Source organism: Talpa europaea (assembly GCF_964194135.1).
Source record: "Talpa europaea genome assembly, chromosome: 9".
NCBI classification, from domain to species: domain Eukaryota; kingdom Metazoa; phylum Chordata; class Mammalia; order Eulipotyphla; family Talpidae; genus Talpa; species Talpa europaea.
The window spans coordinates 2,032,420-2,045,595 of NC_140076.1; the positions used below are offsets into that span (position 1 = coordinate 2,032,420).

Sequence of the window (13,176 nt, forward strand, 5' to 3'; positions counted from 1 at the left end):
CTGGCCCACGGCCGTGGTGCCAGCTTTTATTCAACAAGGAAATTGTGTTATCAGGGGGGTGTCCAGCAACTTGGTCCCCGCCCAACACCTCCCCCCCCCGACCCCGGCGCAGACCTCAGGGCTGGCTGCGGCCTCCACACAGTTCGGGCTCGGGGAGGAGAAAGTCCCGCCCACCCTCGCTGGCAGGAGGGCAGCAAGGAAACGGGACCATCGACTTTGGGCAGATGCACACACGTGACTGGGGAGCCTGCCTTCTGCCAGCGCGCCCTCGCCCGCTGGGGTACAGACAGCAAGTCTCCAGAGCCTAATTAAAGCCACGCAGCAGGGCAGAACCAGCAGGAGGCCACAGGGCAGGCTGGCAGGGCACGCTGCCCCCCATCGCCAGACACGGCAGGAGCTGGACACACGGACCGGGCAGGCGCCCAGACAGCGGCACTCGGGGACAAGACCCGGCAAACTAGTTACGCCCCCTGCCCAGCGGGGTGGGTGATGCCGCGGGCGGGACGGCCTGGGCGGGCGGGTGCAGGAAGCCCGTCCCTGCGCTCACGCACTGCCGCCACCGCCGCGGACCACAAGGCCACCCAAGCAGACAGCAGTGACGCCCACAGCGCCAGAGACCAGGGCGCCCTCAGGGCAGCCCCCTGGCCCGAGACGCGTACGCACCTGCTGTGCGGCCTCCCGGCCTCACCGCCCTCGGCCTTCCTGTCCTCGAGGGAGCCGCAGGCCCGGGACAGACGCCCCGACGGTGACTGAACACTCCAGACACCGCTCAGAGAAAACACGTGCAAGCTTCCTCTTTCATAAATAACTTTTAAAAGTAGGAAATTCCCGTACAAAACATCGTGTAGCAAGTAAGCGTTTGTACAAAATCCAGTGAGAAAAACATAATTTTGCCATTTAAGATGATTTGAAAAATAGGTTTTCCTGAGTCAAGCCAGAGCAGCGCCAGCGCTGGGGTCGAGCCTCCGGCCTCACGGCCCCGGCCAGGAGCGGCGCGGCGCGGGGGCTGCGGAGCGGCCGGCCCTACTGGTAAATGACCTTCACACAGAAGGTTTCCTCCGTCTTGTCCTCCTGGTCGTTGATGTAGATGAGGAGCTCCTGCTCCCCCGCGCTGCGCCCCGGCGCGAACCGCAGGCCGATGGTGTAGGTCTCTCCGCCCCCGACCTGCAAACAGGCGTCAGAGGCGCCCCCCAGGCCCCTTCCCAGCGCCCGCCCTCCACGTGACACCGAAGGGCACTTCACCCTGCACCCGGGGCCGAGGCCCAGACTCCAGGCCCGCCTGCTGGCCCTTCTGGGGATGGGCACGGGGCTTCAAGGGGGCTCCGGGGGGCCGGGCAGCAGAGGGTCCACTCTGCCCCGAGGGCACTGCCCCAGCTCAGTCTGGGTGGGCACCCCCCTGGCCTGCGCCCCCGCCCCGCCCCAAGCCTGGAAGGAGCAGGTGCCAGTGCCCACACCCCTGCCCGTCCCCGCTGCGCAGCCCCCGCCCGCCCGCACCTGGAAGGTGTCCTCCTTGAACTGCAGCAGGTCGGGGTGGTCGCAGAGCAGGCGGTAGGCCCTCCGCGCGGGGTAGGGGTTGGTGTAGGTGATCCGCTTGTTGGCGCCCTTCCCGTCCCCCACGGCCAGCCTGATCTCAAAGGCCTGGGGGGCAGGAGGGGGTGTGGGCTCTCCAGGCACCTGCTGGGCCCACTCATGCCCTCCAGGCATCTCCAGCCGCCCCTGAGCCTGGCTGGGGGTCCCGGGACGGCAGCCGCCCCCACACGGTGCAGGGGGACGAGGAGGAAGCTCCTGCCTGGGTCAGGCAGGGGGGCCCAGGAGGACACCAAGAAGGCACCCGGCCCGCACCACGGCCGCGCATGCAGACCTTGGAGATGAGGGGCGGCCGGCAGGAGAGGCACACGAGCCAGGCGGCCAGCAGCTGGTGCAGCTCCACGTCCACCAGGTTGAGGTGCAGGAAGCGGCTGCCCGGCCGCCAGGGCCGCACGCCCACATGCAGGTCCTGCACCGCGTGGGGCGGCAGCACGAACACGCCCTTGGGGTCCGTCTTCAAGAACGAGAGGAGGGGTGGGTCGGTGCCCGGGGACTGAGGGGCCCCAGGGCCACCGGCCGGCCAGCCCGCTCCAGTGTTTCGGGCTGAGCAGCCAGCAGCCTGCTGCCCTGGGCCCCCCGCCCGGTGGGGCAGCGGAGGGACGTCACACGCACCGTCAGCTCCTGGGGGTGCGAGGTGAAGGCTCTCACTTTCCTGACCGTCTGTGACCCCCGCAGGACCAGGGACAGGCGGGTGCGCTGGCCGGTGACACAGGAGACGTCCACGCGCTGCAGGGAGTGCAGGTGCACCTGCCAGACCTGCGCGGGCGCCGTCAGCCAGCGGTCCCTGAAGACAGAGGGCTCGGGCAGGCCACCGCCAGGGCGCCGTGGGCGCTGGGCAGGGCCCGGGACTGACAGCTGCTGTCACCCCCGTCCCCAAGTCCCCTCCGACCCAAACAGAGGTCTCTGGGGCGGGGCTGCACCTGGCGAGTGACTAGGGGAGATAAACCCAAACCCCTGGACTCAGGGCCTGAGCGGGAGCCCCGGGTGGGCCCTGGTGCTAGGGCGGGGGGCTAGACCCCACTTCGCCGCTGGGTGCCATGAGAGCTGCCCTCCAAGTCCACCCTGCAGGTGCAGCTCGGGCGCAGCCCTCAGTCCAGGAACGCAGTGACCCCTCCCATGTTGGGGACGGCGGTGCACACCCTCCCTGCTGGTGGGGTTTCTGGGGGCTGAGCCACGCAACTCAGGAGGAAGCGTTAAAGGTTATTCCACCGGGGCACAGACTCCAGGGGCAGTCTCAGGCATCAAGGACAGGGACCACCCGCCCCTTCCTGAGTGGGGGTCCCCAGTGTGGGCCCGGGTCAGGTCCCAGCAGACTCGACTCCACACCAAAGCCTGGCGGCCGAGCTGAGCATCTCTCCTGGGGGCAACCGGGCGTCCCCCATGGGTGTGGCCGAGAGGAGCCTCCTGCCACCCCGGAATCCCGCAGAGCGAAGGCCAAAGGCCCACCCGGTCACAACAGGAGTGGCAGAGGCCTCTCCCCACCCCTCGGCCGCCCCCCAGACACGGAGGCCGCACTCACGTGTACACGGCGACAAAGAAGGCCTTGGTCTCGGGGCTGGGGCCGCTGGCCGCCTTCAGAAACACGTCCCGCGGCTCCCCGGGGCCCTGCCACACAGAGGGAGCGTCGGGTGACCCCAGCCCAACCCCCAGGCCGGTGCGAGGCCCAGGCCCCCGCCCCCAGGGAAGCGTGATCTCTGTACTAGGCAGAATTCCGTTTTCTCACTGCAAAAGAGAAAATCATTCACTTCTTGATTTGATGCTGAGCTCAATAATTCCGTTCTGCAGGGGACGGCGCCTACCGCATCCCAGCGCCGCCGTGTCCCCACACAACGGCAATTAATAAGTGCTTAATTACCCTCGCTTTCATCGCGGCGCTCCAGCCTTTTTTTAATTTAAATTCAATAATTAAGGAAAAATGAAAACTCATTCATAAAACTCTCACAGGATGTCAAAATAGCCCTTTCGCACCTGACGAGCCACTTCAGTAAAACCTCAGATGAAAGCGGGGGTGCAGCGGGGGGCGCACAGCCCGGCAGACTCACCACGCTCTGGGTCTCGCAGATGACGTTGGGGTCGCTGCACCGGACGTGGACCGGGGGGACCTCGCCAGGCAGCCCCACGGGAGCACCTGGGCCAATCAAGGAGCCAGAGCAGAGGTCACTTCCCAGCAGGCGGGGCCCACCCCGCCCCACAGACCCTGCAGGGAAGCGGCTCAGCCCCTGAGGGACGCGGCCGGCATCCCCTGCGGCCAAGGGTGCGCTGTCATGCCAGCGCTGACCCAAGCCCGTGTCTCCTTCCAAAGGGCACAGGGAGGAGGCCAGTGGGAGGGGCTGTGGGTAAGGGGTGGGACCAGGCCCGGGCACCCCAGGCCCATTGGAGGCTGAGTGACAACAGCCAGCGGCCACATCACTTGCCGAGAACGAGCCTGAAGGTGACACGGGTGACCGCCTGTGGCCCGGGAGAGCCTGCCCGTCCCTGACACCGTGTGGACCGCTGGGACCCGGCACCTGCCTGGGAGCGTGTGCCAGGGGGGCAGGCGGATGGCCTTCTTCAGGAAGGTGAGCTCAGGGTGGTAGAAGCGGAAGGTCTGGTCCACCACATGGGGCTGCGCCTCCACGGTCAGGCAGAGCATGGCCAGGGGCTTGCCCCCTGCGCGGAACACCACCTGCGGGCAGAGTAGATGCGGCATCACAGCTGCCCCCGACCGGTGAGGGCCACACCGGCCCATGCCCACCACCCCGAGAAGCGGGAAGGACAGGCGTGGCGGGACTCTGGGCGGCGCGGCAGGGCCACACGGGCATGCTCCCTCGCATGCGGGCCCGAACGCCGAAGGCAAAGGTCCGTGGCCCGGGCCTCTCCCAGTCCACCTGCCTGCCACTGGCCCTCTGCATGCCAGGAGGGCCTCCTGGCACCGCACACCAGCCTCCAGCTCCCGGAGGCCCTGCAATGGCCGGTGCCCTAGAGGTCCGCGTGTCAGGCCATGGCCGCCTCTGACCGGCTCAGGTATCACCGCCAGCGCGTCCCCGGCTGCCCAGGGCCGGAGGGGCAGGTAGCTTCCTGCCGCTGCGGTCTCTGCCGCCTGGAAGCCCCCGAGTTCTCTTTGCTCTTCAGGGCCTGGCAACAGTATTCTACCAAGTGACCAACGCAACTCCAAAGGCCTGCGCGGCCTATCCCCCACGCGGCCCGGCCAGCGGCAGTGTCCTCAGGAAACCCCAGCAGGCGCTGGAAGCAGCCCGAGGCCCCAAGACAAGCTTTTTCTTCATGGCACAGCCGACAACACGAGCCATCAGATTAAAGAAAAAGTGTTTCACAGGCACAACATGCTAACCCTGCGCAAGGACCACCACCCATGCCGACCCCGCAGGCGGCCCCACCAGCCCACTGGAACAGAAGCCACGAGGGCAGCAACGTGGCTGGCCGTCCCCCTGCGGGGCCCAGGGCCACACGCGGGGCCTGGACACAGGACAGCAGCCCCACCCACTGCCCAACGGCCGAGGGCCAGGGAGCTGCGTGAACACGGGACACGGCACCCAGGAAAGCGACCTGTGCCGCAGACCCCGTGACCCGGGGAGCCCCCGAGCAGGTCCTGCCGCTAGAACCTGAGCGCACAGCGGCAACGCGGCGGACACAGCTGAGAGCCACGGGCCTGCGGGGTGACGGGGCCTGAGACTGAGCTCCCTCGTCGCTGTTGTTTTCGCAACACTCACGAGTTCTGACAGAGCCGGCAACGTTTGTGGAGTTCAATAAAAGCTTTAAAAATGATCAATCAGTGCAAAATGGGCCAGCTCCCCCGAGAGGCGTTCAGGAGAATGCACGTGCTCAGGCGACGCGTCGCCGCAAGAGGGGACACAGCAGAGGGCCGGCTGAACCCGAGAGGACAGTCCGGACGCGGGCGCCGGCGCAGAGAGGAGAGGGCCAGCGCCCGGCACCTCCGGCGGCCCCCAGGCCCATGTCCACACCCAGCATGGGAATATGTGTGCCGGTGGGCAAGCATGCACAGGCACACATATGGTTGCATTTGCACGCGTGCACCAGCACATGTGTATACGTGTGTGCATGTCTGCACGTGTGCCACAGGCCAACGTGCACCTAAACTCAGGCGCTATCACGTGCACACGCAGCCTTTCAGAGCACATGTGCGCACACACATGCTTCCGTGCACACACACAGGACAGAATGGGAGAATGGGGGGCGGAAAAGAAAGCAGGATCTTTCTGGAGTCTCATTTTATAGGTTGATGTGGGGCTCGATTATGTAAATGTTTTTACTTAATTAAAACATTAAATCAAAAGGAAAAGCAAAGATCTCTGGAGTTTGAAAACAAACTGAGACAAACAAATCTAGCTGCGTAGCAGGCTGGCGACGCAGCTGCCGGAGAGGAGTCTCCAGGGCAGAAAGGGCCACCCCGGAGCCCCAGGGCGGAGGTCTCAGCCAGCGCGACCTCCGGACTGAGCAAGCGACATCAGACACAGCGGCGATGCCAGAGCCAGGTCCTCGCTCAGAAGTGGGGTCCCAAGCGCAGGGAGAAGGCGGCCAGGAGCGCCCGCGTGGCGGGTGTGAACACACAGCCTCTCGCGTGCACAGAGACGTGCATGTGGGACGCTGCTCAGAGGGCCTGGAGGCAAGGACTCCCGGGGATGAGGGGGCGCCCCGGCCCCCACGTCTGCTTCTAAGAGCACTCGCCACCACCAGGAGCCACGCCGACAGCCCAACAGGCTGCTCCTGGCCGACTGGGGGTGCGTGCCAAGCTCCAGAGCGCCCTCACTCCCCACGCCCCAATATTCCGCCCCAGGTGCCCAAGGACCAGGGCTGGTGCCAGAGAGCGGCCTGCCCACCTGCGCCCGGGCCGGCTGGCCCAAGGAGAAGCTCTGGTACTTGAAGGGCACGTGGGCGGTCTCCCTGGGGCGCAGGTAGAGCTGGGGGGGCAGGTCGCCCCGCAGGTGAAACATGTCCTCCTCCACCGGCGTGTGCAGGTTGGCCGCGGCTTTGAAATGTCTCCACTCCTGACTGTCCAGCACGAGGCTAGAGGGGAGACAGGTGCTGAGCACAGGCTGTGCCTGGCTAGGCCTGCAGGGAGGTGCCCGCCCTGGCTGGCACCGGGCAAAGGCGAACCCCCGGCCCCCAGCCAGATGGGCTTAGCTCTCAGGCAGGACCCCAGGGGCACCACCCAGCCCAGGGCCCCTCCTCGCACAGGGGCTCCTCTACCCGCGGGGCCAGGGCCGGGGTCGCGCCCCGGTTCCCACCTGAGCTCGGGGTTGTCGATCTCAATGGTCACCGTGTGCTGCGTGTTGTGGGGATTCCGGAGCGCAAACTCGAAGAACTCAGCGACGCCCAGCGCGGCGGAGAGCGTGTGCCGCGCGGTGATGGCCAGGCTCAGGGCGCTGGCGATGCTCTCGGCCTTGGTGCGCTCCCGGTAGGCGGCGATGACCTGCAGGTCCCGCGCGTGCTGCGCCAGCGCGCTCTGCTGGGCCTGCGGGACGCGCCGCTGAGCCAGGGCCCCTCGCGCGGGCACCCGGCTGTCTTCTGGTCCCCTGCGCCGCCCCACACCCATTTTCTTCTGGAGCCACCCCAATCCTCCACACTTGGGAGGGCCGAGCCCCCTCCAAAGCCGGTGCCCTGACCCTGCGCCTGGTCCCCGCTAGGGCCCTTCCCCCGCCCCGCCCTGCTGTGGCCCCACCCATGCCCGGTCTCTCCAGTCCCGAGGGCTCCCCATCCCCAGCCTCCACACCCTCCCTGGCACTCTCAGGCCCTGAGCCAGGACCCCGAGGCCACACCATGGGGGCGCAGCTGTGGGGGCGCAGCTGTGGGGGCGCAGCGGGATCCTCCCCAGGGCTGCTCCGCCCTCAAAGCCGAGGGCATGTCCAGCCTCCCGGCCTCCTCAGCAGTGCGATGTTACAAGGCCCGCAGACTTTTAGCGGCAAATGGGAACTTCACTGCTCGCGAGACTCGGCACGGACGGGGGCTCGCAGCTGCGTGCCCCAGACCTGGGGCTGCCGAGACCCCTCCCCGCCGAGCCCCCCCAGCCCAGGCTCCCGGCACCCTGGGAACAGCCTCCAAGGGTGCGCCCGACAGGCGCGCCCCTAGGTAACCCCCGCTTGGAAACTTGCTGGGAGAGTGACGCCTCCAGCAGGGCCGGGGGTGGGGGGGGGAGGACACAGCCAGGCAGCGGGGAGGGTCGAGGGCAGGGCCCCTGGGGCACCCCGCGAGCCTCACCTGCACGGCGCTCCTGAGGCCACGCTCCCCAGCGCCCCCCGCGCCCAGCTCCTGCAGGCGCACAGCCCGCATCCTGGCCAGCTTGCGCCTGCGGACCGCCTCGCCCTCGCCGCGGGCTCCCCGGCCCCCGGCGCGCCCCTGCGGCAGCGGCGTGAGCAGCAGGGCTGCCAGCTCGCTGTCCAAGTCGGCCAGCTTCTGCGCTTGCACCACATTTCTCGCAGCTGGAAGGTTCAAGAAGGGGCAGGGGTTAAAGTGTAGGGTTAGTTCCAGCAGACCCAGCGCCCCAGCACTGCGGGGTGGGCAGGCGCTCTCTGGCAGCCCTGCCCCTTCCTGTGTGCTCTAAGACAGAGCTGGGGGTGTCTCCACTGCGCCCCCCAGGCCTCCAGGTAACCCCACACGCGCAGGGGAGCAGGGTGGCACTGACCAGGCTGCAGGGACAGGGAAGAGCTGCGTTTCTTTGCTCCTGAGCCTGCACCGGCCATGCCGGGCTGACTGGTGAGATTCCGGGGCTCACTCGCCCTGCCCAATGGGCAAGCAGGGAGGGGGCGCCCACTCCAGAACCAGGGTCCTTCCTGACTCTCGGGCACCCTCAAAGCCTCGGGGGGTGAACACCAGCTGGGCACCCCCTTCTGCCACCTGCCTGAGCCTCCAGAGTGCCCCCTCCCTGCCCCTGCGTGAGGGCCCCTCCCCGCCTCCCCCCTTCCTCCACCACAAGTGAACAAGCACTAGTTCCAGGCTCCTGCCACCGCTGCATTTTAAGCCCCTGAATTTCCTTTTAGATGCTATGAGTTGGTTCAGTCTTCTTAAATGGCTGCCCCAAAGAACATTCCAGAGATCTCGGGGGCGTGGCAAGCCGGACCGGAGACCCAGCCTGGGTGGGATGGAGCCGCCTGAGGCCTGGGGTCGCAGGTGTAGGCATCAGTGCAGCAACGATGCTCAGGCGCCCCCAGGGTTCTCAGTGCCCAACAAATGCCTGTGGCCCAGTTCCCAGGAGACCAGAGGAAGGCGGAGTGGCAGGGCCTGCACTGGGAGCCGGGAAGCACTGAGAACCTGCTACACATCTTCCACTCCCTTCCAGAGCCCCGTCCAGGCAGCGAAGACACAGCTCACTGACAGAGCATCCTCTGGTTTTGGTGGAAATAGCGCTTGGAGGCACCCACTTCCCTCAACTGATCCTCAGAAGCCGCTGCCAGGAGCCCCTGACAGGCCGGGCCCGGCCTAGAGTGCAGACGGCCACTCATTCCCAGGGGGCTTCTCCTGGGGAGCCAGCACGCCAGAGGGGAGTGGTTGGAGGCCAGGCTGGGATGCAGGCGCACTGGCCCCGAGGCAGGAGGTCCAGAGTCTCGTCCGCCTTCCCTGCCATGGCCCTCACCACCTGCCAAGCCACCTGGCCTCTCTCTGCCTCGGTTCCTCAACTTTAAAGCGAGGAGGCGGGACCAGAACAGACCCCAGCCTGCCTGGGCCTTGAACCTGAACCCACCTGGCCCGGGAGGAGGTCCCGGGTCCACAGGCTTTGCTGGAGTTTCAGGGAATTCTGAATGTGGGGTGCAGGCAAGAAACCAGCGGCCTCCCCACTCTGCCAGCTGCAGCTCTGGGTCCCCCGGGCACAGGTGTCCGTCCTGATGGCCCTGGCCGTCTGGAGGTCTGCACGGTGTCCCACCAGAGTAAGCCCTGCCCGAGGGGTGTGCCCGGACGGTGGAAAGGACACCCCCACCCCAATTCTCACCGCAGGCCTTCATACTCAGGCTCGCGGGAGATTTCAGGGGATGGGAGGCTGGAGGCCCTGCCGGGAAGGAGCGCTCGCCGCCCAGGGCTTACTCCCCAGCTTCGTAATCGGTTCATTCCTCTTCCCAACACAGGGAGTTTCAAATTAGGTTTTTAAAATCAGCCTGTGCTTCTCCCGACCTCTTCATCAACTCCTCCCCTGCGGCGGACGAGCAGCTAACCAAAACAAATGCCGCTGGAGGACTGTCACTTCTCCACGAACACCGCGGGCAGCTTGCACGGCACCAGCAGCGGGCGTGGTGCTGGCCGAGCACGGGGACGGGGCACGGGCGGCCGAGCTGGCCCGGGGCTGCCGTGCAGCGCCTGCGCTGGCCCCAGATCCAGGGCACGGACGCCCACACACACCCATGCTTGCCCACACACACGTAGCCCCTCACACACTCCTGTGTGCATGCACACTCCCATGGGAACACACGTGCGCAGCCTTCTGCCACCCACCCCCGCACACCCAGCCAGCCCGTGCAGCCCCCCCCCGCCCGCCCCGCCTGCCGCATGTGCCACGCACCTCTGGGGCTCCCGCTGGCGAAGAGACTGCCCCCTGGGAAGCGGCCGGCTGTGTCGCAGGAGATGACCCGTGACCGGGACGGCGGCAAGGAGCTGGGACTCCTCGCCCTCTGCTCACACACGTGACCTACGGGAAACACCCGCGGAACATGAATGCCGCGAAAGCCACGGGAGCCTCGGAAGCCCCTGTGCCTTCAAATGGCCCGACGCCCCGAACTCACGACGCCCGGGTACAAGCGTCGCGCTGCACAGGCCGGGCTCCTGGGCGCCCCCGGCCGCGTCCACGCACACCAGAGGGCACCGCCCCACACAGCCCCTGCGGGCGCTTCTCACAGAGACACAGGGAGACAGCCCCCGGGCAGACCTGCACCCCGAATGCACACTCGGCCCCGCACAGCCGCAGCCCCTGCCCGCGGAGGCGGAGGTCTCTGGCCACAGCACAGGCCCCTCGTCTCCGTGGCCCCGTCTGTCCCTGGTAGCAGCCACTGTGGTCGGGCCAACCTGTCTCCGAGAAAGGCCCTGCCACGTCCAGGACCGGCTCAGTGGGCTGAAGTCCAAGAACAGACGCCAAGGCCAGCGCTTCCGGGCCCACGGCCGCCACACAAGGCTCCCGCGTGCAGGGGCCCGCGCCACGGGGGGAGGGGCCAGGGCCTCGGGAGCCCAGAGCCTGTGGGCAGTGCGGGGTCATGGCGCTAAGATGGACCAGAGCCAGCGCCCAGTGCTGACCGTCACCTCGGGTCCCAGCACCGCACCCCATGCATGTGAGGGAGCAAGAGCCCACAGAGCCCCAGCCCAGCCAGCCCAGGCTCCGCTCTCTGTGCCCCCCATCACGACGGCCGGCGGGGGCAGGGTGGGCTGCCGGGTCAGGTCTGGTCCAGATGGCCACAGGGACGGACGAGCAGGCCCCGGAGCTTGGCTCTCAGAGGAGAGGCAGCCCCGGCGAGCGGGACGAGCCACACAGTGGCCACCGCCCAGCTGACCGGCCGCGTCGCAGCATCAGGGGATAAAGTCTCAGCCTTGTGTGGTCTCCATGACAGCAGGGCGCCGGGCGCACAGGCTGCTGGGAGCCGAGGGATTGTCTGAGCCCAGCAGAGCGGGGTGGCTGCCTGGCGCTGGGTGGGAGTGACGGCACCTGCACCCAGTGTGACCACAGGAGGCGCCCAGCGGGCCGGCCGGGACAGTGAGTGCTGTCCGGGCCCAGTTTCTGTTCCCTGCTGCCACGTGGCCGTCATGCCAATGGGGGCTGGCGCTGCTGCCCGGCGCCTGCCCGCCAGTTTCATAGAGAAAGAAAAGAGATTTCTCCCACAAAAATACGCAGGAGGACAGGAAAGCAAAGCCCCTCGAGAGGAGCAGTCGGTCCTCCCGCCCTGCCGGCCTCTCGAGCGGCCTCTCGGCCCCTCTCCCCGTGGGCTTATCTCCCTCGTGCAGGCAAAGTATGAAAATGACAATTTAAGATAACGTATAATGGAGCTAATCTTTCTTCTGAAGATAAGATTTTAAGACCTAGAGTCACACTGCACATCTGTGGGCTGGAGAATTAAATATAAAAACAGCCACGGCCTGAAGGCGCGATGCCGGCGACTCCCTGGCCCACGAGCGTGAGTGACGCTGCGGCCCACACGTGGCTCATTTATTTCCCAGAACCTAATTGAGTTTCGCTGTTTCCAGATTGTCTGTTTTCCAGGCAGCCTCGGACTCCGCATTTGTAAACAAGCCGCCGCAGCCCCCGGCTGGCTTAATGAGTGCGGTGCCCGCTGCCTGGTTGCCCGGCCGGCCGGCTCAGGCCTCAGCACCGGAACGGGGCCCGGGGGCCCGGCTTTCAGAGCAGCCCGGGTTCTGAGGGATGGGAAACCTCCCCAGAAAAGCACCAGCGGTGTGCTTCCCATCCACACACACAACAGCACCACACGGTTTGTTTCTGTCCTGCTTTCAGTTCACCCAGAAAACAACAAAACCCTTGAGGGAGGCTGGGGGGTCGCCTCTGTCCTCGCGGGGCTCAGGGGCCTCTGTCCCGTGCCGGCTCCAGCAGCCTGACGCTGTCTCATCAGGGGCCTCAGTGGAGCCTTGTGGACATCCAGGCAGGGCCCCCAGGCCCCTGGCCAACAGGCACATGATAGAAAGGGCCAGGGTCAGCCTCCTGAGATGCGCATCGAGGACGCCAGCGGGAGTGAAGCGCTGGACCCTGGAGAACCGCTTCTCCAGCTGCCGGCCCAGGGCCGTGGCTCTCCCTCCACCATGAAGAGGCAGCTTGTGAGCTAACGTGCCACCTCTCCCGGAGCGGCCACTTGCTCTGAGGACAGTCACAGAGAGGCCCGTGGGTACCACCAAGAAACAAGAAGTGGACAAGACGAAGACAGGTAAGATCCCAAGCCCTAACTGGAAAGCAGAGGCACAAGCACTGGTGCCAGGCCCAGGGTCCAGGACTGATGCTCAGCGGTCACGACAGGCCCGGTGGCCCAGGACAGCCGCAGCGGGCGGGCTGCTGTGAATGTTCTGCATTCACAGTGCGTCTGACGCCACCATGTGGCTGCAGGCCTGGGGGCTCCCGCTCCAGCCGGGCAGCGAGTGGCTGCTGGGAAAGGACACTTACCCACGTTGGCCAAGGTCAGGTGCAGCCGGCCCTTCACCACCATGTGGACACCGATGGGCTTGACACTGCCAAAGCCAGTCAGGTCTCCGCTCACTACCATCGTGTCCTGCTCGTACTCGGTGGCCACGACGTCCAGCTCATGCGAGACCTGCACGGCCGGCCGCCCCTGGCGGAGGAGATGCTGCGGAGGAGAAGCCTCTCAGGGCAGAGCCGACCGCCAGCAGGAGCCGCAGGTGCACCGGCGCCCACCGAGGGAAGCCACTGTGGAGGGCGGTGCACAGAGGACAGGATCCAAAGAACACCCCGACCGGCAGCAGTCGGAGGGCAGCTGAGGCAGAGGGAGTCTGCCTTCTCCTGAAAACCCCAACTTGATATTGGGGTCTTTCCACATGTTTTTAAATAAAGTGCCACCAGTTCCCCCATGGAATTGACAGCAGGCTGCACACACAGGCCGGGCAGCCTCCCTCAGGGCCCTCGCAGGGAGGAAGGTGGAGGAG

The 13,176-nt window shown here is 66.5% G+C and overlaps 1 protein-coding gene across 1 annotated transcript in view; it reads right to left on the reverse strand.

Moving 5' to 3' along the window:
• Positions 1-1,023: 1,023 nt before the first annotated feature.
• The window catches only part of NPHP4 (nephrocystin 4), a gene marked incomplete at both ends in the record, with an annotated part of 66,156 nt that continues 54,003 nt past the window's right edge, over positions 1,024-13,176 (reverse strand). Inside the window, 12 exons of the mRNA XM_084244049.1 lie at positions 1,024-1,164; positions 1,495-1,638; positions 1,862-2,041; positions 2,200-2,371; positions 3,107-3,192; positions 3,630-3,715; positions 4,099-4,252; positions 6,360-6,609; positions 6,831-7,057; positions 7,807-8,021; positions 10,091-10,216; positions 12,680-12,860. Of these exons, the coding sequence (XP_084100175.1) occupies positions 1,024-1,164; positions 1,495-1,638; positions 1,862-2,041; positions 2,200-2,371; positions 3,107-3,192; positions 3,630-3,715; positions 4,099-4,252; positions 6,360-6,609; positions 6,831-7,057; positions 7,807-8,021; positions 10,091-10,216; positions 12,680-12,860 (1,962 nt within the window). The remainder of the gene's footprint in view (positions 1,165-1,494; positions 1,639-1,861; positions 2,042-2,199; positions 2,372-3,106; positions 3,193-3,629; positions 3,716-4,098; positions 4,253-6,359; positions 6,610-6,830; positions 7,058-7,806; positions 8,022-10,090; positions 10,217-12,679; positions 12,861-13,176) is intronic.